The 22,686-nt window shown below is 50.8% G+C and overlaps 6 protein-coding genes; 3 read left to right on the top strand and 3 right to left on the bottom strand.

The window, feature by feature from the left end:
* Positions 1-6,897: 6,897 nt before the first annotated feature.
* Positions 6,898-7,080, bottom strand: CHC_T00005280001 (hypothetical protein). The gene has a single exon (XM_005716600.1). It carries the CDS (start codon positions 7,078-7,080, stop codon positions 6,898-6,900), a length of 183 nt encoding a protein of 60 aa, XP_005716657.1.
* A 385-nt stretch (positions 7,081-7,465) lies between these two features.
* On the top strand, positions 7,466-7,651 carry CHC_T00005281001 (hypothetical protein). The gene has a single exon (XM_005716601.1). It carries the CDS (start codon positions 7,466-7,468, stop codon positions 7,649-7,651), a length of 186 nt encoding a protein of 61 aa, XP_005716658.1.
* Positions 7,652-7,702: 51 nt separating this feature from the next.
* CHC_T00005282001 (hypothetical protein) lies at positions 7,703-8,764 on the bottom strand. Its single transcript, XM_005716602.1, has one exon. The coding sequence runs from the start codon at positions 8,762-8,764 to the stop codon at positions 7,703-7,705; it is 1,062 nt and encodes a 353-aa protein (XP_005716659.1).
* A 3-nt stretch (positions 8,765-8,767) lies between these two features.
* Positions 8,768-10,122, bottom strand: CHC_T00005283001 (hypothetical protein). Its single transcript, XM_005716603.1, has 3 exons — positions 10,087-10,122; positions 9,037-9,993; positions 8,768-8,866 (listed from the first exon to the last, which is right to left on the bottom strand). The coding sequence occupies exons 1-3, from the start codon at positions 10,120-10,122 to the stop codon at positions 8,768-8,770; spliced, it is 1,092 nt and encodes a 363-aa protein (XP_005716660.1).
* A 6,457-nt stretch (positions 10,123-16,579) lies between these two features.
* On the top strand, positions 16,580-18,769 carry CHC_T00010241001 (Tuftelin interacting protein 11, predicted). Its single transcript, XM_005716604.1, has one exon. The coding sequence runs from the start codon at positions 16,580-16,582 to the stop codon at positions 18,767-18,769; it is 2,190 nt and encodes a 729-aa protein (XP_005716661.1).
* Positions 18,770-18,924: 155 nt separating this feature from the next.
* CHC_T00005284001 (hypothetical protein) lies at positions 18,925-22,408 on the top strand. XM_005716605.1 is given in 5 exon segments: positions 18,925-19,231; positions 19,415-20,207; positions 20,329-21,850; positions 21,993-22,091; positions 22,092-22,408. The coding sequence occupies 4 exon segments, from the start codon at positions 18,925-18,927 to the stop codon at positions 22,089-22,091; spliced, it is 2,721 nt and encodes a 906-aa protein (XP_005716662.1). The 3' UTR covers positions 22,092-22,408.
* Positions 22,409-22,686: the final 278 nt, after the last annotated feature.

Consider the following 22,686-nt stretch of genomic DNA (forward strand, 5'->3'; position numbering starts at 1 on the left):
ACTTTCATGTATCAATATCTCTTGATTGCATCTCACAAAACGGGCCTCAGAAAAACTAGTACCAGTCGCCTTGCAAGTAGCAGTTGCCTTGCAAAATTTTCGTACAGTATGTAGATTTCGTATATTTGAAAGGACGCACCTTCTCCTAACTGTCTCTTTCGACAGTTTGTCAATCCATTTGACGTAACAGCCTGAGCACCTTTGACCAATTACTGTTCCATGCAATTTCTATCAAAAGGTTACCCTGACTGCAAAAGTAGTAATTAATATGGAAGGAGAATAATCGAGTCGCTCCAGCTTAAGGGCTCATGTTAACGACTTCGGATACATGGTTCAAACTTTTCGTGATGTAGACGAACCTATGCACACGACCTATTTTTGGTAACATACCCTGTTGTCATAGCCTCTCTCACAATTTTAACTGCAATTAAGAGATGCAAATGAGTGTGAATAGTGTCGACAATACCTGACAAGTCGTCGTCTAAGCCAAACTTTGTTCGAATTCATGTTTTGCACGGTTGAAGATAGATTGATTGAATTTGGAGTCTTCCAAAGGGAACGAAACAAAAACATATACATGCACAGGTAGTTGGTCGTACGGAAAAGCCTCAAAGGGCGCCAGAAGGATAACTTAACATCTATTAGAACATGATCCGAATTGATTATTGGAATAGACATTCGTACTTTAGCATATAGACAGCACCTGAGTCTGAGACTTTGGAAAAATAAGAAGATCGTAAGGAGAGGCAAGGAAAAAGCCAGCCCTGAAAACTGAAAAGTAGCAAAAAAGAAGTCTTGTTCGCTTGAAAAGTTGCTCTGTTTTAGTTGGCAGGAAAGTGTACACTTCTCTCCCGACTGATGGAAAAACGTATAACGGCATGCAAGTCTTTCTTGGATGTCTATTTTAGTACAAACGGTCCTATAATGATTTTCAATTTCATTGGGAATTATTCAAGTTGCAAATGAGCGAGAGCGAGTATCATTTAAATGCAGTATAGTCAAATAACTTTCGTCGAAATTGCATTTAATGATGGGCACGCAAGACCTCAACGCTTAAAACAAATATCTCTTTTCGTTCAAGCTTGCATATGTTTAACGGAAATTTTCACATAAAGGCATAAAACCTGCACTTGTGAAATCATTGATTATCAGTGCGCGCTACGGATAACAATCCAACTGTATTCTGCTACGTTTGGTCGAATAAATTAATCATAGATTTGAAGAGAGAAAAAAGTCTCCTCAGGCCAAAAATGTTAAAAGGCATTTTTGCAAACGTGCACCAAAGGGAAATGCTATTTAAGTACTGCAAATCACTGCATGCTTCCAGGAAACGTAAGTCGGAGAAAAGTGATTTATTTTGACAAATCACAAGAGCTAACATGTGACATCAAAACACTATTGACATAACTGAGCTCCTGTGTCTGCTGTTTAATTAGCCCAGAAACGAATTAGGTGATACATCCCCAGCGTACGCCTTCCATCTTAGCATCTTACAAATTATCACGGCTCAACACATGGAAAGAAAGTACATTTCGACCAGAGTAACAACGTAGTGGGGGAAATTTGTCTGGCATGAAACAAGTCAATTCCTTGCAAATATTTCCCTGGTAAGGGTGACAATATGGAAAGCTGACGATTCTCCGTCATATTTCGCGAAAGATATTGCGTAGCATTTTGAAACTGATCCAAACCTTCCAAGCGTACGAAGAGGAAATAAATGCATGGGCCCTGGAATATCTATCTGTCTGTGACACGAAAATGAAAATATGTTATACACCAATATTTACTTCACATGGCAATGGCCTCTGACCATCCACACGGGTGCTGTAGAATGCTATGAACATATTGAAACAGCTTTTTAAACCATAGTTGTGTACAGTATTCGAATGAAGCATAAATTTGTACACCTCTTTGTTCATAAAAGAAAGCGACTGGCCGAAACCTTTCCATATTTTCTATCTATCAGGCCATTACTTCCTTTCTGTATCATGAACCGAAACGGCAAAGGTCAATCATCGGCGTGAAAATTATTGTATTCGATCTTGTGCTGTACCCGGCACATTGCCAACGTTGTGGGGGCAGTCACCAAAGCAATTGGAAAAAACCAAAGCAATGCCGACGACTTTGATGCTGGACTGTTGTTTAGAAATCTACCCCTACCTTCTGAAAGTGATGCGCCCAGCCAGTGTCTATCCGACCGGGGCTTGTCCTCTTATGAAGACGATGAGGACAGCTTTTTGCAAAAATATAAAAATTAAATTGAACATACAAAACGCTACTTTGGACATCATTTCCTTAACGTGCTTGTTGCAGAACGCCGGGGTAATAGCTTTGAATACGACGAAAGATTAGCAATTTTATGCAGATTGAATCCATAGTTCCCTTTTTAAAACCAGAGTTTTTTGTTTCGAAGTTATTTTTCGTGCCGTTGTACGTTGAATTAAGAAAGCTTTTTTTTTCAAACATATCTAAGAACGACCAGGAAGAACATACAATTCTCAAAAATTTCTTTCTGGTCTCAAGACAGAAGCGAAGTATGGTAGCTGGGGCATCTGTTTCATTCTTGTCGAGAAAGTGCAAATCAAAAAATATGCCGAAAACTGTCCTCATACGAGAACAATGGCCCGATAGACACCAGAAGTATCTAAAACGACAAATTAAAGGCCCCATTCAGCCATCAGTTTAAATCGTAAATACGATGCAAGCCCTTTGCGACAGAGCTCTTATAATTTATTATCTCAGAGAGGTGCACTCTAGCACCCCCTGGAATATAATCACTTGAGAGATATTTCGGTTGTCGGCACTTCCCTAAAAATCGCTAGCGTTAGAGAGACAATTTTTCATATGGTGTTAAAAAATTTCCTGCCTTTGAGTGTTGGGCTCTCATTTAAATCATTCTAGTTGGCCACCAGAGGACAGCCAGCATCTATACCCTCTATTCAATGAATAGCAGTGATTGGTAAGAGAGAATCAAACATATTTGAGTACTGTTTTTGCTATTCGTCTACAAAGTATAAGACGCGCCCATGTGGATTTCATGGCCTGCTCCCTCCCTTCTTTTGCAGAAATAGATAGAATTCTCGAGTGTAGAGCATCCAATGACCTTCACAATGCCAGATTTTGATACAACTACGAGAGATTTCAATTGACCACAACGTCGAGGTTTCCCGCAAAGAGAATCTCATTAAGAACATGAGCAACAGGATGAGAAAGGAGGTCATCTGACGAAAGGTTAAGACAACAGCACTGGTTGAAGAGTCAGGCTGTGCAGACATTTAGGGAGATCGATGGTTTACCACCCTTCGTGATGCTAGCAGAACTTGTCGCTTCGTTGAGCCTGACAAGAAATGAACTGCTGGAAAGTCTATCAGGCATCTACAAGCCACCCGCAAGCCATCTACAGTAATGGGCGACTCCTGAAATTCTAAAATCGCAAATTGTGTTGACCAAATCGGGATTTTGTGACACACAAACGGCGCGTTGTGCACACACAACGCGCCGTTTTCTCGGACGGGCGACCCCATGCTAGGTTAAATGTGTATCGCACAAATGTCAAAATGTGCGCGCGTACAATCCAAATTTACTGTACACAGAGAAAGCGTCGGCCGCCGCCCGGCCGACAACACTCGCCATCTACATCCAACCGAGCATGGCCGAGCATGATCGACTACTCGGCGAGGAATCTCCCTCATCAGCCGATGAACGCAATCAAGAGGTCACCATGGAAAGTCCACTTCATTCCAAAGAATACAGAGACAAACAGCCCCACCCCAACCCCCTTTCAACAACGAAACCTCAACCAGCGACCACCGATCCCCCCCTACACGGTCTCGCGGGATATGGTGCCCAAAGTGTGGAAGGTCCTTTGCCAGCCCAAACTGCCGTTCAGCCGTTACATATGCGTACATCCACCGCTCCACATCGTGTTCCTCATGATCCCAACAACCCCATACCAGGGGCAAGAAAGAGAATCACAAAGAGAAGAAATGCTATCCCTCGCGATTTAAGATCGTCACCAATTGGCGGAAGAGGAAGCGGGTTTTCACAGCAGGAGGTCTACAGTCTGTTGGATGTTTTAGATCAACACCTCCCGTTGTGTAAAGAAGAATGGGATCACGTTCTTCGGCTGCATGAGCAGAGATATCCCGAGTGCGACCGAACTCTGGATTCGCTAAAAAGGAAATTTGCGTCCTTGCATCGAAAGAAAATGCCAACGGGAGACCCTCTGATGCCTCAAGACGTTCGCAAGGCTAAGCATATCCGGTACAAGATGACTGATCGCGCGGACTTGGGAGACGGGCAGTTTGCGGATGGATTTGCAGAAGAAGTTGTTCCAAACATCTCTACTCAGAAGGAACACGCACCAGTGGTCCTTACAGAAATGGAACGAGATGGATCGGATTCAGAAGGAGAAGGTCATGGGCGAAATGGGGCAGTAGTTATGCCGGACAATTCGAGCTCTGCCCTCATTAATCCTGAAGGCCACAGTTCAGGTCGCACGAGTCCACCACGCCACTCCTCCCGAAATATTAAATCCAGCTCGCCCCGGCCGCTTGTGAGGAAAAAACATGCGTCCAAAACTGGGATTGGTGATGACGGGGAGGACCTTATTTCTATTTTCAAGTTATCTATGCTGCAGGAGCAGCAACGCAGAAGCGAGGAACAGAAGCAAAAGGAGCGGGAGCGGCAGGAAGATAGAGAGCGTAGAGAGGAAGATAGACAAAGACGTGAAGCACAGAGCACACGACACGATCAATTCATGGAAATGATGATGCTTGTGCTTGCGAAAAGTATGGGGGTCAACACACTTCCTCCGACTTCTAAAAAGTAGGTTTAGGCGAGCGGGTGAGGACTTCGGAGACTTGACCTTGCGATGTGAAGACCCGTGCGCGTGTCATAGTATGATTTCTTAAAGTGTGTCATGAGTGTCGGAAGGATTCCCTGCGGGGACTCTGCAGCATGCTGCACAGGAGTGTGCGCCGCCGAGGATTTCGAGTTGGAGGACGGATCTCAGCCACCACGTGTGACAGGGGGTTTTATTCTTGTAATCTCCGAAGCGCTGTCTCCAGATCATGTCGGGTAGTGCACCTGCAGGGAGAGCGTATCAGAAGAGAGCCACGTAGGGATTGTAGAGGATGCCGCCGCCGGATGCGTGGCAGATGAGTTCGCCGCATTGCCATGATTCATGCATCTCAGCGGCGTCGTGAATGATGTTGCGAAAGCGCGAGTTACCAAGGACGTTGCTGCCACGACGATGCGAGGAGAGGAAGTCAAGGGTGCCCTCTAGGGGAGCTTTGAAACTGGTGAGTGGGTGGTTTGTTGAATGGGTTGCTCGTGTGGGTGGGATGGAAATGTTTCAAATGGAGGTGTGAGGGCGGGGATTTTTTGATGGAAGGTATGGGGTAAGCATGGTTGAAGCGGCATGGATTGCCGTGTGTAGAAGGTAATTGGATGGCGGTGGAGGGGGGAGCAGTGCGGAAGGGGAAAGGCTGGGATTTGCGACGTGACGCCACATCGGGAAGAAACAGATTGAGGAAGTTAGAGCGGGAGGGGATGCAGTATGTGGTGCACATACTAGGAGCACTTGTTCAAACCGATGTCTTGGGAGTGTTTTCCGTTCAAATCGTATCTGACGTAATGCACGAGCAAGGATCAATGCTCAAGGATGGAGCAAGTAAGAAGCATAGCTGCAAAGAGAAATGAAACAACATCAACGTGTGGCCACACACAAAGAGTAGTGGGTACTTGATTTAGAAAGATGTACTATAGAAACAAGTGTCATAACGGGTAGAGTTATGGTACCGCAGAATGCGGGGGCCCTTTGTGGGGTGACAGGGGTTGCAGGTCTTTATGATGGCGCTTGATGATGACACTTCATGATTAGCTGTATGATTAGTTGTGTGATTTGTTTCGTTACGGTGTGTCATGTCCACGTAGGGCGCCACTGTTTGTTGTTTAATCTTTGCTTCTCCGTTGGAGGGGAGCATTGGGAGGCGTGTTGTAAAGGGATATCAAGTTATATCAGGTTATAAGACATGTCTATTTGCCGTTGTCTACCGAACGGTGGGTCCGTATTGTTTTGTGTTGCGTTGCACATCAACTGGACATCAGGGGGCGTGGGAATTAACGAGGGAGCAAGCACAAGCAAGCACAAGCAACAATCACCACAAACCGTCTGATGGCTTCTTTTTTATTGTGTGACGTTCGTGACACGTAATGTAATCGAGCTTGACTGCAGTACGTTATCACTGTAGTACGATGTTGGTGAGAGGAAGAGTAAAGGGGAAAAGCGGGTAAAAGCCATGAAAGGTAAGCTTTGACCTGACCTACCTCACGGTAAACTGCTACGCCGATGCATGAAAGTGTTGATGCTATCTCAACAGCTGGTTGCCGAGCAAAGTACAAGATAATGCTGTTCCTGCGCTTCCACTTTTGCCTTCGCCTTTGCCGATTCCCCCCATACAGCAAACATGTATGTACTCTGAAAGTATAGACCAATGCTAGACGACGTCACCATGTTTCATACCTAACTACCCAGAAGTTTTTCGGGTTGGCTACGTACGACATGTCTGCATTCCGAAATTCAAGCCGTCAGGCGACGACAGTATCTCAAGACTACACCAGGCTCACCTATCGTCATCTTTGCTTGCGGACTACCGTTCTCGTAAACTCCATTGCGCAAGAAGCTGTCTGCGTCATACCGCAACATTTCCGAAGTATTTTGACCCGCATCCCACGTTCAGCTCTACATCCCGAACTACACTGTAGTCCCCCTACACCATCGCGGCTTGGCACTCATAAAGTAACATTTCCCAAAAGCATTTAAGCAACGTAATGCATACATTCCAATAGCCACAATGAAGACCTTCATCAGAACTTCCTCCCATGTCTACATGATCACCTTCTTGTGTCTTTTCTCTCCCGTTGTCTCGATAAAGGCTTCCAAAGCCTTTCTTCCGCACCATCAACTTCCAAGCTGTTGGTAAAGCCAGTGCCCGATCCGGTCGCGCAAATATCAATAAAGGAGTCACCACAACCGCGAAGACCGCCACAGAAGCGCTGCAGCGCTTCCCCCCCCATGGCAGAGAACAACAAAAATTTCAACGAGTTTTCAAAAACTCTATGGTACAGGCTTCGGTGAAAAAGATATTCAAACAACCGTCTTCGACGTCTCGCCTCAATGCGCACGTAGAGATAGACGAAACCAGGGCCAGATCCTTAATGATCTCACCACAGCTGGTAGCGACGAGATCTCCCCCCATCACCTCGAGGATGCGAACACATCCTTACAACCAGGCCCAAAAAAACGGCCACTGTACACACAGAAGATCGTGCTTAGCGCCACGCAGAGACCGCCTTCGTTCGAGTAGACAACATCCATTCCATCAGCGAAGCAGCCATCAGTAACTACAGGATCGCCGTGGCGTCGGGATTGCAGCTGCCTAGTAGGATATTAACCAAGTCAATGTTTATCACTAGACCTTGGCTTTGTTCCCGATACTCATCATCGCAGCGTTTGAGAAAAAGACCGACTCACACTGCGTGCACGGACAGCCGCCGGACGGCAGGCATCCGGAGATATCACCAAGACTTGATTTCGTACAAACGCGTAGCAGGTTCTCGTGCGACAGTTACAGCCTCCGGGCTCTAGTCACATTCCTGGGGTTAAATCTCCTTCTAGCCGTACCAGCGCGAAATCATTTTATCCAAAGAACGTTCCACCGGCCAAAAGGCCAATGGAGTGGGGAAGACACTGTGACCAGTCCTGCATGGGATCATCCACGACGATGGTATTCAGTGCCTTCACAAACTCCCAGTACTCTGGATACCAGCCACTCTTATCCCAGTCAATAACGCCGAGCACTTTGACATCCTTCTGTGTCAAGTAATCAGCACTGGCGCCATTCTCGCTACGCCGGACTAACTGCACGACAATATTACGGGGATGAAGGTCGGCATGTGTCATAGCACAAGCACGATCCTTGCGCATAAATGATCTAACCATCTTTATCCATGGCCCACGACCACGGTCTCTCGTGGTAAGAAAATCGTTGAATGCCTTCTCGTCCAGAATCTCTTCTTTCGCAACACGGTCCCACCTTCTGGTGTCTATACACCTTCTTGGCACTCCACTGCCCCAAGTCAAACGTCCTTTGTCGAGGGGCGGTGATGGTACTTTTCGCAACTGTTGAAAAATTGGTTCGAGCAGCTCCTTGACGGATTTCTTTTGGGCATGAGACAGACGTATCCAGTGAGTTTCAAGAGATGGCCTGGGAAAGTAGGTCATGAAATGATAATACGTCCGTCCAGATTGGTCAATGAGCACACCAAAAGTACGAGGGATCAGGAGGGAGGGGCATGATGCCGGATGTGATTGAGAGTGGAGATATGGGCAATATCGAGATATGTGTCCTGGGAAAGCCGGGCAAAGCCGGGCAAAGCCGGGAAAGCCGGGCAAAGCCAGGGACAGGCCTGGAAAAGCGGACGCAGTTGTTATCTTATAGACGTGGCTACAATGAAAATGGCTGAGAGATGAGGGAAGCGGAAAAGTCGTTCTGTTTGACGCGGAAGATGCGCTGTTGGCCATCGGCTGTGATGGCGGTTGTCCCGTTGGGGAGGTGCCAAGTGGTGTATTGCCTTCATGCGGGTGTGCATAGGTGAGGTCTGCAGCGGCGATGAAGACAAGGATGAAGATTTTCATCCTTGACTGCTCCCGTGTCCGTGTTTTTGCAGTGAGGGGTCTCCAGGGCGAAGCAAGGAGCATTATTCAGGGATGACGGTGTTGTTGCTGAGAAAATAATTCGCGTCGACGCTCATGTTGGGCATGTACGAGTTCAAGATTTGATTCAACCCAACGAGACGGGTCCTAAAATTGAACAGCAGAACCACAGACAAAAGAATAGATTTTCGCTCTCCTCGTTCTTCATATGTGAGTCGATCCTTCAATCTTGGAAATGACCCTTGCAGCGCTCTCATACCCCACTCCGCTGCCTGCCGAGCGGAGGTTGCCTGTCGACCCTCTGCAACCTGTTCCACGTGCTCAGCGTTGATTAGGTAGTCCTGACTAGACTTGATAAGAAACGGATGGTTTCCTTTCGAAAAAGCCGAATCGACAACACAGCGGCCACCAGTTCTATCATACACATCTTGCAGTTTTTTGTAAATGTTACCCCAATCTGCTATCGTCGAGTCATGCATCGCCCCGGGTGCGTTCACCGCACACGCTTTAATCGTTCCATTTGGGGCAAACACAAAAACATTCCCAACATAATGGTCATGGGTCCATCCATTATAAAACATATTTTGGATAACGGAGTCCCCGGATTGCTGCAGATATAGCTTGAGCCCATCAGCAACTGCATATACGTCAGAAAGCATAGAATATTTTGATGCAAAAGAATGCTTAAAGACATTCACTTCGTCATCTGATGGCATGCGCACAGCTGCCATGTCGTCTGCAGAGAGTTGTTGGAGTAATATTCGCCTCCCAAACCGTAAGAAAAGCGAACAAACTGAGCCTGTGATGCCGAAAATGAGGCACAAAACCATCTCGGAACCCCTGGATCTTCCCCAAGAAAGTACGAGACCTAAACATTGGCAAGCTGACAACGAACGCGGGCGACCACGCTTTTTCGAACGCAGCGGGAGGAGCCTTATCATTCCCTCGCTACAGTACGGAGAAAATCGTTCGAAGGCGGGTGCGAATTTTTCAAGCAGTCTACGAAATGCGTGGTGATCGAGCCCTGTTAGAGTAATTAGGGATCTATCACAGCCAGATCCGTAGAGAACCGAAAACGTAGACATCGACGGGTGCTGCAAGGCAGCTCTTGATATCCTGCGGTCTCTTCTTTTTCGTCCCTCGGCTGACAACTTTTGCCTGAATGTTATGGCCTGTTTTCGACGTTGGCTCTGAATGAGAAGCAGAAATAGAATAGCCATATGGTCATTCATGGTTCTGACGGTGGCTGCTCGTTGGTGAAAACACTCATCGCACTGCCATGATTGAGCTTAGCTCGCAGCACACACTGTAGTTAGAGCTCTGACGCCGTCATCGCCGGCGTCCGATGAGTACAAAAGAATGCGTACCGTGCAAAAGAATGCGTACAGTAGGGGAACGCACATTTTATGTGCGCAAGCATTTCCGTGGCAAAACTCATTTTTTGTGCGCAAAAAAGAAAAATATGACTCTGACACAAAAAATAATTTCCGGAGGCGCCCAATACAAGGCCCCGAACTGTGCGCCCTTGCTCACATTTCACAAGTTTTAATTGCAATATTAGGGAGCTTTTCATCTCATGTGCGCGCGCGTCTTTGTGAAGACTACGGCTCCTGACAGAATTACAGCACCGATTTTTTGCGTTTAGTAGGTCCATATTGGACCATAGCTCACCATTCCTGACGATCTCTGAAGAATGGCGTCCTTTTTCTTTCTGGCTCTACACGTTCCTGAAATACTGAGGCTTTTCATTTTCTCGTCCAGACGTCTTTACTTGCGTTTTAGTTACCAGTGTCTCTTTTGTTTTTTGCGCTCGCGCTAATAAACAACACGACTTAAGTGCTTCAAACAATCATATAGAACGTTGGCGCCGCACGGGTCCTGTTGAAATCCCGGCTGCACCATCACGAACCTTTACATCCTCTTGTACTCATACCGAATCATCAGAAGAACCTTACGCCTCCTACTGGCTCGCCCCAGTGTTGTTCGAATAGATGTAAATAGATAGCTTACCAAGGTAGTCGTCGTCCAACGAAGATACAGAAAACTTTGGGTTATTTACCCGACTAACTTTGGTGACACTGTCATGACAAAATCCGTACTCCACTTGCTACTAATGTGGTTCCTCGAATCATTTCTCTTGTAGAGCATGGTCTTCACGGAAGATATATGTATGTTGTGACGACATAAGCACTCGCTATCATGTTATTCCCATATCCAAACACGCCAGAGATGATTCATGCCTCCCGTCGATTCATATTATGGTGTCCGTATCAAGCAGGATGGACATTACCTTCATTGCAGACATAGCGAGAGAAGGGCAAGCCCGTCAAAGCTTGTCTCATCATGTCGAAACCTGTCCACGTTTTGTAATGCTAGCATTCTTACCCACGTAGGGTTCTCCCCTGGGGACCCGCATGATTTACTCCAGTTTGCTTAGAGTGCAAAGTCTCTATTAGCACGAGAAATTGAAGATCCCTTTGCAGATTCCATCCGTTGTGTGCGCTTACTCCTTTACGGGCACTACCATGGCGAAGCAGTGCCCCTAACTCGACTCCTATTGCCCACTCTTTCGTGTTCTTATCCTGTCATTTTTATTGCGTTGCTGAAATTGAGAGGTGAGCCCACATCAAAACGTTTGGGCGACCCAGGAAGATATTAAATTTCTGTGAAATATATTAAGCGTAATGGACAACCGTTAAAACATAGCCTGCCAAAAACGGACGCCAATTATCAAGCGATCTCATGATGACCACATTTCGGCTTAGCTTAGCTGAAAGACCGGTTACGGGCCTTCTTTTCTACCGCAAGGGAAGTTTTGTGAAAGGAATGTGAATTCCATCTTTTGAAGATGTGCATGCAAACTTGGATGCTTGTGAAGTCTGGATGTAAGAATGATTTTAGCATCCTCTCTAGCTAGCTAGACGTTTCAAAGCCAGTGCTTATACTGTAGTCTCTGTCGGTCCTCATCACTAATTCTCTTAAACGGACCCTCGGTGTATTTCTACAAATCAAAGCTTATGGGTTAGACGCCAAGATAGTGATCGATGTTGTTGGGACCCGTTCGAGCAAAAGCGATGGGCAATCTTTGTCTGGCTCATACACCGTAGCAGGCTGGACGTTCCTGCAGTTGTGATCTTTCCACAACTAGGTGACACCTATGAATCTTCGCTTCATCGTGGCTCATCGATGTGCCTTGTTGGCGAGGCACCTCAGCTGAACTGATTACCTCTCTTGCCGGATCGACGACAAGAAAATATATGACTCTCATCATAGGGGACGTCGCGTTTTCAAGATCCGTTTTAAACTGATTGCGTAATATGCTTGAAAACTTGTGAAGATGGGAATTAGGAAATACAATCAAGCGCCCCGGTGTCATCGATAAGTTACCAAGTGGTCGAAGACCTTTGCCAAGGATCCGATCTAACATCCAATGCTTATTCTGAGCCATACATGCATGGAGGGCTGATTGTTCAAAGTCTAGAAAATGACGACAAAATTCCAGCTCACCACCTTCGATGCCTCCAACTCTCTCGAGGATGTACATTCCAACCATGATTATATGTTCAGAACTCACACCTTCCGTTTGAAATCCATCTTCAATAGACTCCTCTCTTGGCAAAAAGTCAGTAACCTTTGTTACAACAGAGACCTTTCTTCCGCGGAGAGTCTATCGTTTCAGATCAGGCCTATAAACGTGTTCATTTTCATTAGGGCCAAGACTTCCCGTGCATTGCTCTTGACCAGAGAAGCGGAGTTCCTGAAAATGTGCGTATACTATTTCAAAACGAGGAATGAAAATTTCGAAGAGCCGGCTCAATGTGTCATACAACTCAGGATAGAAAGAACGGCATATGTTGTTGATATATGTTTCGAACTTGCACCTGCCAGTTTTAGTGATCACTACCGCGGAGGGAAGAAAATGATAGTCGCTTGTCGAAAACTTTCTCCCACATCTGTCTCTCACTCCCTCCGAAGCAGCTCTATAATCCAAACTTTTGATTCTACGCAGTAACTCCTGGCCCTGGTGAGAGACGCGAGAGAAACCGTGTACATAAGGGAACATCGCTGGGTCAACTATATCTCTCACAGTCATTTGCGTTCCTGGTCGCCAGTCAGCAGGTTCGCGATTTGCAAACATCCTCAACTGATAGACAAGGTTTTCATGAACTTCTGGATCGACGGCATTGTCTTCATAAATAACGCCCTCATACACTGTAGAATACTGGTAGGCTTCCCAGATGTCCTGTAGAAAAGTCGTACCTGTCCCTCTTGCATTGAAAAGATTGTCAGAGAGAAATATGCCGTGCTCTTTGAACTTTGAATCCGCTCGAAGATTGATCGTGAGGAAAATATGTCCATTTTCACCATTGAACCCGATAAACGCGGAGTTGGGATCATCTTGCCTCAAATGAAACTTCAGAGAAACACCTCGACAATCTACAAGTCCAGAGACTTGAAACTGTTTTTCTGCCCGGACAATGTCAAAAAACTCGTTGTTTGGGTGCAAAATTACGACACATCCGAGATATTGCTGGAAGAATACAGCCTCCGTCTCGTTTTCTGGATCACTTATCGTAGAGTCAGTATTTGATGGAGAAGTACTATATAACTGTACCGGAGGTATTGAGAAGCCTGGGCTTCTGAGGCCAAGGTCGACCCAATCTCCCGGAAAAAATCGATATCCGGCAAATCGATTCGTTTCTTCGATCAACTCTCGAATGAAGCCCGTGTCCGATGGGTCTGGACCAGCTGGCGGTTGTATACCATCCTGGTCTGGAATGGTATGTTTGGGACGAGGCATGGGGGCGAACAGGGTTTGTCACACTGAACAGCACCAGAGCATGCACAGACACAACCAACGAACATACTTCTAGGTCTATAAACGAAATTGCAGATTGCCCCAAAAGAAAGTCTGTGAAGAAATTATCATCGATATGGAGCAGGGAGTCACAGAAGAAAGCTGACTCAAGAAAAGAAATCTGAGCCTGGTCAGTGAGTGCTCTCCACAGTACGAGGAATATTTGTGTGGTGCTGTCACAGTGAGGAGGGCGCCTGTGTATAAGTTGGGCCAGACATCCATATCAGCATCGATAACCTTTCATTCGTTGCTGTGTTCGAAATTGAATAAATGGCACAGTGGAAACAGACATGTGAGCTGCGAGAACACAGCCTGCCTGACATTACGTCCTCATCCCAGTACTGTACTACTAGCTCCAGCATACGCAGCATGTTCCGTCCCGAACGAAGTGGAGACACTCTTCTTACAATGAACAGAAAATATGCCAAACAACTCTGCGGGGGCGCTAGCAAAGAAATCGGGATATCACAGAATTAGTGACTAGCAAGTGATTCCGTTTGAAGGCAGACGACACATACTGCAGGCATTCAGAGGTGCCAGTACTGTACGCTATTAGTCTGAACGACACCTAGATAGCTGTCTCCTGTTTTTGGCGAAAAAAAGTCCTCTGGGCGGAACAAGCGGAGGGATGCGCATTAAAGAGTTGGTCTTTGCGAGGGAAACAATATTGACCCCAGTTAGAGTTCCGTAACTTACGTTCCTGTTTCCATCAAAATTCTATCCACTAAAGTACTACAGTACCCTATCTGTCCTATTGTCAAGTTATGGGTCATGGTGAGCTGGTTACAGTGGAAGTAAGTGCAACGTATTGAGCAAGGAAATGTGTAGAGGTGTCAACACGGTATCCGACGCAACGGGCGTAGTAGGTAGAGGACACTCTCCTGATGAAGAGAGCGTAGCGGCAGAAGGGTAAGGATGGCAAAGATGGGTCAGCACTAATTGCTGGGGCTTCGTTCTCCCTCTATCCTCTTTTTACTGCTCATTCCTCTTTCTTAAGTATCCGCTTTTTCGCTCGAACGCCGGTACTGTTCTACTGCTTTGCTGCTCTAATTCCGTAGTTGTAGATACATGTTGCACATATCGGATTGCACGTATCGGAATTAGCTGTCTGCCCCACCCTCGTCCATCTCGAATTGGGCCGCGTGCCCTTTTGCCGTTCTCTTGCAATGAGAACAATTACGCTTGCTTCTTAGACTGTCGCGCTCGTCTGAGGTACTCTATATCCACTTGCATTGCCTTAGCTTTCCCCTTCTATGCAAGGTGTTGCTGTTGCCTCTTTCCCTGTGACCCTTGGCGCGGTGGTGCTCACTGCTCCCTGGGTCTGCGTTTCTGCTTGCTTGTGTTGGTAAGTGCGTCTTACCAACAACCAATTGCTCATCAAACGATGAGCCGTTCTCATGCTTGCTCACTCGAAGATATCCTTTTGGCAGGGCTCGTTGTGAACAGGGGCTGTCATACAATGGATCCAATTCTAACAAGTGTCAAAATCTCTATGGTCTCATTTCACACTGATCAGATTACACCTATACAGTATGTGTGACTCCTTTCACATTATGTCCTTCTAGTTAGGCCTCCTTTAAGTTCTCAATGTCGTTCGAGCTCTAAATGTGTCTCCCGTCCCCGCTTGAAAGCGAGTAACTAAAAAATTGATCCCAGGGCTCTTTTCTGCCCGACCTTAAGAGCCATTCTTCTTCATCGTGTCTGCATTTCTTTATAAAGACACAAGCAATATGGCTTCATACATTAGGACACCAGAAGAAGCGAGAACATATTCCCAGGCATCTCAGAGGGAAGAAGGCGTCTAGTTCGTTTTCAAGTAGTGTTGATGAAACGAGAGGTTCTAAGGCCCAAAGAAGTTGAGCTGAGAAGTTGAGCTGCTGAGAAGACATTGCAGTGGAATTTAAACTATTCCTGTTGTAAGAGCAACAGAGAGGGTAATCAGTTGTCGATCAATGCAAACACAAGCCTCAAACGAGTGGTACTGATCGATCTATTTGCGATGTAAAGCAGTTGGCGTCCGCTGGGTTGAAAAGCAATCTGCACGCATCAAGCAATCTGCACGCATCAAAATACGACAACAAAAATGATGCCCTCAGAGAAGATTGGCGTGGGATAGCGTTAAGACTAAAATACACAACATCCCGAAAAGGACTATGAAACATAGGAATGGACAGCAGCACCACGATTTGTGAATCTGAACCAGTTGTGACCGAAACTTTGATGCCTACAGTTCAGCTTCAGAAGGTGTGGGGTCTACTGTGAGGCGACTTCTTGGCAGAGCGTCCTTGCCTTATGCAAGATTAGTCTGCTTTACTCACATCATGCGTGCGTTTTATGCGGTGTGGAGTGGTTCAAGAATGTCAGTTGACGAAAAGTCGCTCCCATCTCCGAATTGTTGGCGAGCGGCATGGGAACGTCAGGAGCGGATGTTGCGGCTGGACAAACTGCGTGCAGTAGCAAAACATTTATGCTCTTGCGCAAGTCAGAAGCAGATGAACTCATGGCCTGCACGGAAACGTGAGAGCCGAATGGTGGGGTGCAAATTGTAGAGTCAGCGAGGAACTTTTCTCATGATCCCCCATGCCAGCACTTCTACAACACGAAGCACAAGGTATCGACGCTCCGCGACAAGAGGAGACGCTCCCGGCGGGAAAAAGCGCAGACGTTGAGGATTTAGAAACTCGTGCAGGCGGCGAGGGACTGGCTAGCGGGGCGAAGACAAATTTGCCATTTCAGAGGCGCGTGATGCAGTGAGCATGGCTGCTGTGGACGTCGGGCAGAGGGGGAGCGGCGGGGTGCTTTGAACTCTCTGCACTATCAAGACCCGTGTCCGTGAGACTGGCGGTTGTTGCGATGGCAGGGGGGAGGCGTTGACAAGGAGCATTCATGAGAGCCGATATATATAGATGGGTGGTTAACGAGAAAGACTCGGCTGATGTGATTTTCGTCGTTGCGCGGTTTGGCAATTCAGTGCCTCCATTCGGCTTCGGCGCAAAATCTAAATGGCTCAATTTCGTTCCGTCCGGGCCCCTCCCTCGGTCGCCCACGTTCACCTCGCCGACGTGCCGCCCGACCGCGGCGCCCCCTTCCCGGACACCATGTCCTCTCTCTCCCCCCCACGACGCGGTCTGGGTTCACGCCCCCCCGCCTCCCCTGCCACATCCTCCTCCTCCTCTTCGTCCTCCTCGGCCCCCTCTCTCTCCTTGTCTGGCCTCCCCTCAAATTTCGGCGGCTCCAAATCGCGCAAACGTCGCCGCGCCACGCCGTCTTCACCATCCCTCCCCGCCGCTCCAGAGCCGCCGCCTGGAGAATGGGAGCGGCATACGCGCGGAATTGGCTCTAAGATCCTCGCAAAGCAAGGGTTTTCAGGCCGCCTCGGGGTCCATGCGGATGGGATACATGCGCCGTTGCAGTCGGTCTCTAGGCCGACCAGACTGGGCCTGGGGGCTGGTAATTTTGATGAATGGAAGCCTGAGGAAGAGGAGACGAAAAGGAGAGATGAGGAGACGGAGAAGCCGAGGAAAAAGAAGTGGAAGAAGAGTGCGGAGGGAGTCACAGTGCGAGTACGGAAGCCCCGGCTTGCGGTCGGGGAAGAGAAAGGCGGGAAAGAAGGACATAGCGAGCTGCCTGAGGCGAGCAAGCAACCTTTGTTTGCCGTGCCGGAAATCGCCTATAACCTGCGCCTGCTAACCGACAACGCGCGCTCCTCCCTTGACGCCGCACATCGCCGTCGCGAGACAGAAAAGTTGATCCGCGCTACGACTTCAGCAGAGCGCGAAAAGCTGTCTGCAGAGTCCCTTGCCGCCGGCGAGGCGGTGGCCTACCTGAACGAGCTGCGCTCACGGCTGACGACGCTGCAGCGCGCGTACGACACCCCGAACGACGAGTTTGAGGCAGCGTTAGACGAGGCAGCGCGCTGGGTGGGAAAGGGGGCTGCTCGATATATAGCGCAACAGTGTCTAACAGAGGCGATCGTGGAGGTGGTGTATAGTCGGGCGGAGGGCAAGGTTGCTGAGTGCTTGTCGGCTGGGGCGCAGAGCAGGAAGGGTCGAATTCGAGAGATGAAGCACGTAGGAAGGGTACTAGCACTAGCACGGGGGGTGGTGATGCAAGAGATGTATATAGCGCTATGTGCGCGGCTGATACTGCCGCGGATGCGACGGGTGGTGATGCGGGCGGATTGGGACGCGGTGGAGGGGGCGTGGGTGGCAGATGTGCTGCGGGAACTGCGAGATATGATGCCGGATGCCGTGATGGACGCGTTTGCAGAAGAGAGTTTGGTGCCGCGGTTGGTTAGGAGTGTAGAACAATGGAAGGACGACGACGTACCGCTGCACGTGTGGATACACCCGTGGTTACCGGTGGTGGGAAGGCGCGGGTTGGGAGAAGTGCTGGGGAGGGTGAGGGTGCAGGTGACGAAGCGGCTGGAGAAGTGGAGTAGCAGAGACGGAATAGAGAGGACCAGAGAGCTGGTTGAGCTGGTGCAAAGGTGGACTGGGGTGCTGTCGAGACGGAAACTGCAGATGGCGCTGGCGAGGCACGTGACAGTGAAGTTGATACGAGATGTGGAGTGGTTTTGCGACGACGTGAATAGGTTGGCTGAAGTGGAGGCAGGCGCGGCCAAGCCAGAATGTTTTGAGAGAATGGGGGTTTGGAGTGCGGTGGTTAGCGCTCGGATGATGGGGGGACGGTTGGAGGGGATGTTTGTGGGAATGTGCAGGGCGATGAGAAGGATTGTGTTTGAGAGCGGGGGGTGGAGGGAGGGGGCTGAGTATTACAGAATGTGGAAGGGGTGGCTACCACGGGGGGTAGTGGGGCATGTGCGAGGAGGGCTGGGGGCGATTTTGTTCGTGATACATGCGGGGCGGGTGGAGGGGAGGGAAGAGGTTCGGAGGAAGCTGCGTGGCGCGGATGTGAGGGGCCTGTTAAAGAATAGGTTCGCGGGAGCGAAGGCGGAAGCAGTGAAGCGGTGGAAGGAAGGGCGGGTAGGCCTGAAGGAGGCGGTGATGGGGGTAGCGAAGAGGGAGGGGTTGCTGGTGGTAGGGGACGGGAGGGCGGTGGAGGGGGTGCCAACGCTTAGAGTGGGGAGGGTGAGGGTAGTGCTGGACGGGCGGAGGGGGGTGGTGGGCGTTGTGACCGGGGAGGGGGTGAAGGTGGTCGGGATGGATGAGCTTGTTGCACTGGCAAGGTGAAGGCGGAGGAGGCAGCGGTGGAGGACAGAATACGTTTGACAGGGGGTGTGTGCTGCGGGCGCCTCTCACATGCTCATGCAAATATTATGTAAAGGGCCTGTCATACGTGCGGGTGGCGCCGATGCAACGTGGTGCGCCAGTGCATCGCTCGTCCAATGAGAGGCGCCTGGGGATGTATCTCAGGTTCTGTCTTATCGTTCCCCGTGCGCCCAGGGCAGCGGCGAAGGAGCTGCGATTGCAACGCCAAGACTACAGACAGACTGCAGACTCTCCCCCTTTCACCACCAACTCGTCCCCCGTCCCATTCTCCCCATCGCCCCCATTCCACCATCCCTCCTCACCCTTTTCACGACGGACTCCCCACCCCCTGCCCCCATCCCCGGCCTCTCCCCTTCGCACTACTACCCGCCCGTCTACACGCCCTCCTCCCCCGATCTCACGCTCACGCTCACTCTCCAAACCGTTACCCCCGACCTCACCGGCACGCTCCACCTCCACCCGCCCCATCCTGCCCTCGAGAACCTTTCCCTCTGGTTCCTCGGCGAGCTCTCCCACAACGACACCCCCCTGCACCTCTTCCACCGCGACGGCCCTGACCCGTTCCGCATCCCGCTCCGCGGCCGCGCCACGTCCCCCTCCTCCGAGTCCTACTCCTTCGCCACCGCGCTCCCCCCCCTCCCGCACTCGCACACCTGGTCCATCGGCCCCGAAAGCCTAGTCCATCTTCGCTACCGCCTGCTCGCCGTCGCGCTAGTCAGAGCCGCGGCCCACCCGGCGCACACGATCTACGTCTCGCAAGTCGTGCCTCTCCCGGCGCAACCTTCCCACCTTGCCTACCTTCCCGACAGGCGCGAGGCGCGCCACCAGATAGTCGCACAACCGCCCGCGCCGGCGCTCAACACGACGTCGCTGCCGAACGACGCGGCGATCGCCGCGTCGCTCGGCGTGCGCGTCGCGCAGAGCTCGCTGCCCGTGTCCATCGGCGTGACGGCCCGCGTCCCGGGCGCGCACGGCGTGCGCGTCGCCGTGCGTGTGGTCGAGCACGTCAGCGTCAAGGGCGAGGTCGTGGCGGGGAAGGCCGGGGCGGCGCTCGTGATGGAGCAGCCGGTGGGGGGGCGGGGCGAGGTGGAGATGAGGACGGAGCTGGTCGTGGACGAGGTTTACCCCGACGCGCAGCTGAGGAAGGTGGAGGTGGGGCACTTTGTCGAGGCGAAGGTGATCGCTTGGAGCGATTTGGGCGGGTGGCGAGAGGTAGCAGGGGACGCGTTGCAGGTGAGGGTGCCGTTGATTGTGGTGCCGTTGATTGTGGTGCCGCTGGGCGCAGTTGCTGGATGAGCGTCGTTTTCAGAAACGGCCTTGCTGGACATCTCCTTCCGAATTACAGTACTTACATAGTGAGTCGTGGGTACGTGTCCACGTGGTCGATAAAGCAGGCCTTGTTTTTTTTTTGTTTTTGTTTTTGATTTTGATCCACGTCCGACGACTCTCAATCGCAATCGCTCGACCCAACCCCCTGCGCTGGCATTTGCACGGGCAAGGGGTTGCAAGTCCATTTGTAGAGCAGCGACTACAGGTACCAACCCGAAAACCACCTGCCTCCAGTGTGTCAACCCACCCCTCCTTCAAGCCATGGAGGTCGAAAAGCCTACCCCCAAGCCGCGCCGTCGCACCTACGAGGAAGAGTTGTCCTACCTTCGTCTTGTTGCCCCATGCCGTTACGACATCTCCATCGGCTTCGTCCCCAACATGCTTGCCCCAGGCACCTTTTACGTGAACGAAGTCCTCGCCCCGCTGGTCAAGGCCGAGCTTGAGCGCGCCGCCAAAAACCCGTCTCTCTCGGGCGGCTTTCTGCCCGCCGTCAAGCAAATCGCCAACGTCTCCTCACTCCCGGGAATCGTCGCACGCTCTATCGCCATGCCCGACGTCCATTCAGGCTACGGCTTTGCCATCGGGAACGTCGCGGCCTTCGATATGGACGACCCGCAAGCCGTTGTCTCGCCGGGTGGTGTGGGCTTTGACATAAACTGCGGCGTCCGTCTGCTGCGCACCAATCTCATGGAGCAGGATGTCCAGCCCGTCAAGGATGTGCTCGCCCAGACGCTCTTCGACCACATCCCTGTCGGCGTTGGTTCAAAAGGCATCATCCCGACGACCATCCAGTCTCTCGAGGCCGCCCTGGAGCTCGGTATGGATTGGTCCCTGCGTGAGGGCTATGCCTGGCCGGAGGACAAGGAGCACTGCGAGGAGAATGGCCGCATGCTCCAGGCAGACCCGTGCAAAGTGTCTGCACGTGCGAAGAAGCGCGGCTTGAGCCAGCTGGGCACGCTGGGCGCCGGCAATCATTACGCTGAGATACAGATTGTGGATGAGATCTTTGATGAAACGGCGGCTGCGGCGATGGGCGTCACTACTGTGGGACAAGTCGTCGTCATGATCCATTCCGGGAGCAGGGGCTTAGGACATCAGGTGGCTACGGATGCTTTGCAGCATATGGAAAAGGCGATGGCGAGGGATGGAATCGAGGTGAATGATAGGCAGCTCGCGTGTGCGAGGATCGCGAGCAAGGAGGGGCAGGATTATTTGGCCGGGATGGCAGCGGCGGCGAATTTTGCCTGGGTCAACCGGAGCTCGATGACGTTCTTGGCGAGACAGGCGTTTGCAAAGGTGTTTGGAAAGTCGCCGGCAGAGCTGGACATGCACGTGATCTACGACGTGAGCCACAACATTGCCAAAGTGGAAACGCACAATGTAGATGGGAAGGTGAAGAAGTTGCTGGTGCATCGTAAGGGGGCGACGCGGGCTTTTCCGCCGCACCATCCGCTAGTGCCGTGCGACTACCAGATGACGGGGCAACCCGTGCTGATCGGAGGGACGATGGGGACGTGCAGCTATGTGTTGCTTGGGACCGAACATGGGATGAAAGAGACATTTGGGTCGACGTGCCATGGGGCGGGGCGGGCGCAGAGCCGGTCCGCTTGCCGGCGTCAGCTTAACTATGAAGAAGTGTTGAACAACTTGGAGGGCAAGGGGATTGCGATTCGCGTCGCGTCGCCAAAGCTGGTCACTGAGGAGGCGCCAGAGGTAGGTAACAGGAAGGCGTTAACTGTTTCTTTCTTTTTCTTTCGTGCTGTGTGAAGCGAGAGCCGCAACGGTTTTCTTTTGCTAACCCAGTGTGCTTGTTTTTTTGGCGCTGTCTTGTTCTTTTTTTGTGTCTTGCTTGCAGAGTTACAAGGACGTATCCGCGGTAGTGGACACATGCGACCAAGCCGGGATTTCGCGAAAGTGCCTTAAGCTGCGGCCGGTGGCCGTCATTAAAGGCTAGCGCGGCGAAGGCCACGCGGCCAAGGGAGAAGCGTACAGTTTGTCTTCTAGCGAGCGACTCATAATTTATGTGTGTGTTAACTCAATAATCAAAACGTGTTAGTACTGGCATAGCGCCCTACAGTAGCGATCCTCGCATCGTACACATCATTCCGACGGAAGCTTTCCCAGCACCTCGCGCCCGTCCCCTCTCCCCACGCACGCCTGTGAATTCCGTCTCACGATGCTCTCTACCGACTCCGAATGGCGGCGCTCAAACGACTCGAGAAGGCGCGTCTTGGACCTTGCCAAGCGGTCCCTCTCCGCCCTGCCCTCGCCGCGCGCCAGGCACACGGTAACCTCTGCTCCGACCCTGCCAAAGGCGGCGTCCTCTCCGCTGTCATCGCTCGCCGTGCTGCCCTCCAGCTCGCGGTCGCGGTCGCGGTCGCGGTCGCGGTGGTCCTCGCCCTTCCCTGTGCGGCGGGCGTCGCGCAGGGCGTCGCGCAGGTGTCGGATCTCGTCCTGCTGGTCCGTGATGACGAGGGCGTTGATGCGTGCGTCGAGCTGGTGCGCGGCGCCCATGGTGGCGACGCACTCGCGCAGGGCGGCGTTGCGTC

This window comes from Chondrus crispus, genomic scaffold (assembly GCF_000350225.1).
Source record: "Chondrus crispus Stackhouse genomic scaffold, scaffold_279, whole genome shotgun sequence".
NCBI classification, from domain to species: Eukaryota; Rhodophyta; class Florideophyceae; order Gigartinales; family Gigartinaceae; genus Chondrus; species Chondrus crispus.

What these genes read in the sequence shown, in the direction of transcription:
- CHC_T00005281001 (XM_005716601.1), top strand. Translation starts at nt 7,466, where the DNA reads ATGTTTATCACTAGACCTTGGCTTTGTTCCCGATACTCATCATCGCAG.
- CHC_T00010241001 (XM_005716604.1), top strand. Translation starts at nt 16,580, where the DNA reads ATGGCTCAATTTCGTTCCGTCCGGGCCCCTCCCTCGGTCGCCCACGTT.
- CHC_T00005283001 (XM_005716603.1), bottom strand. Translation starts at nt 10,122, where the DNA reads ATGTGCGTTCCCCTACTGTACGCATTCTTTTGCACG. An exon ending in TGTACGCATTCTTTTGCACG is followed by an intron (nt 9,994 to 10,086) that starts GTACGCATTCTT and finishes CAATCATGGCAG; the next exon opens with TGCGATGAGTGTTTTCACCA. An exon ending in ACCTAATCAACGCTGAGCAC is followed by an intron (nt 8,867 to 9,036) that starts GTGGAACAGGTT and finishes GTTCAATTTTAG; the next exon opens with GACCCGTCTCGTTGGGTTGA.
- CHC_T00005284001 (XM_005716605.1), top strand. Translation starts at nt 18,925, where the DNA reads ATGAGAGGCGCCTGGGGATGTATCTCAGGTTCTGTCTTATCGTTCCCC. An exon ending in TCACGCTCACTCTCCAAACC is followed by an intron (nt 19,232 to 19,414) that starts GTTACCCCCGAC and finishes CCCTCCTCCGAG; the next exon opens with TCCTACTCCTTCGCCACCGC. An exon ending in TGGTCGATAAAGCAGGCCTT is followed by an intron (nt 20,208 to 20,328) that starts GTTTTTTTTTTG and finishes GTCCATTTGTAG; the next exon opens with AGCAGCGACTACAGGTACCA.
- CHC_T00005280001 (XM_005716600.1), bottom strand. Translation starts at nt 7,080, where the DNA reads ATGGGGGGGGAAGCGCTGCAGCGCTTCTGTGGCGGTCTTCGCGGTTGT.
- CHC_T00005282001 (XM_005716602.1), bottom strand. Translation starts at nt 8,764, where the DNA reads ATGCTCCTTGCTTCGCCCTGGAGACCCCTCACTGCAAAAACACGGACA.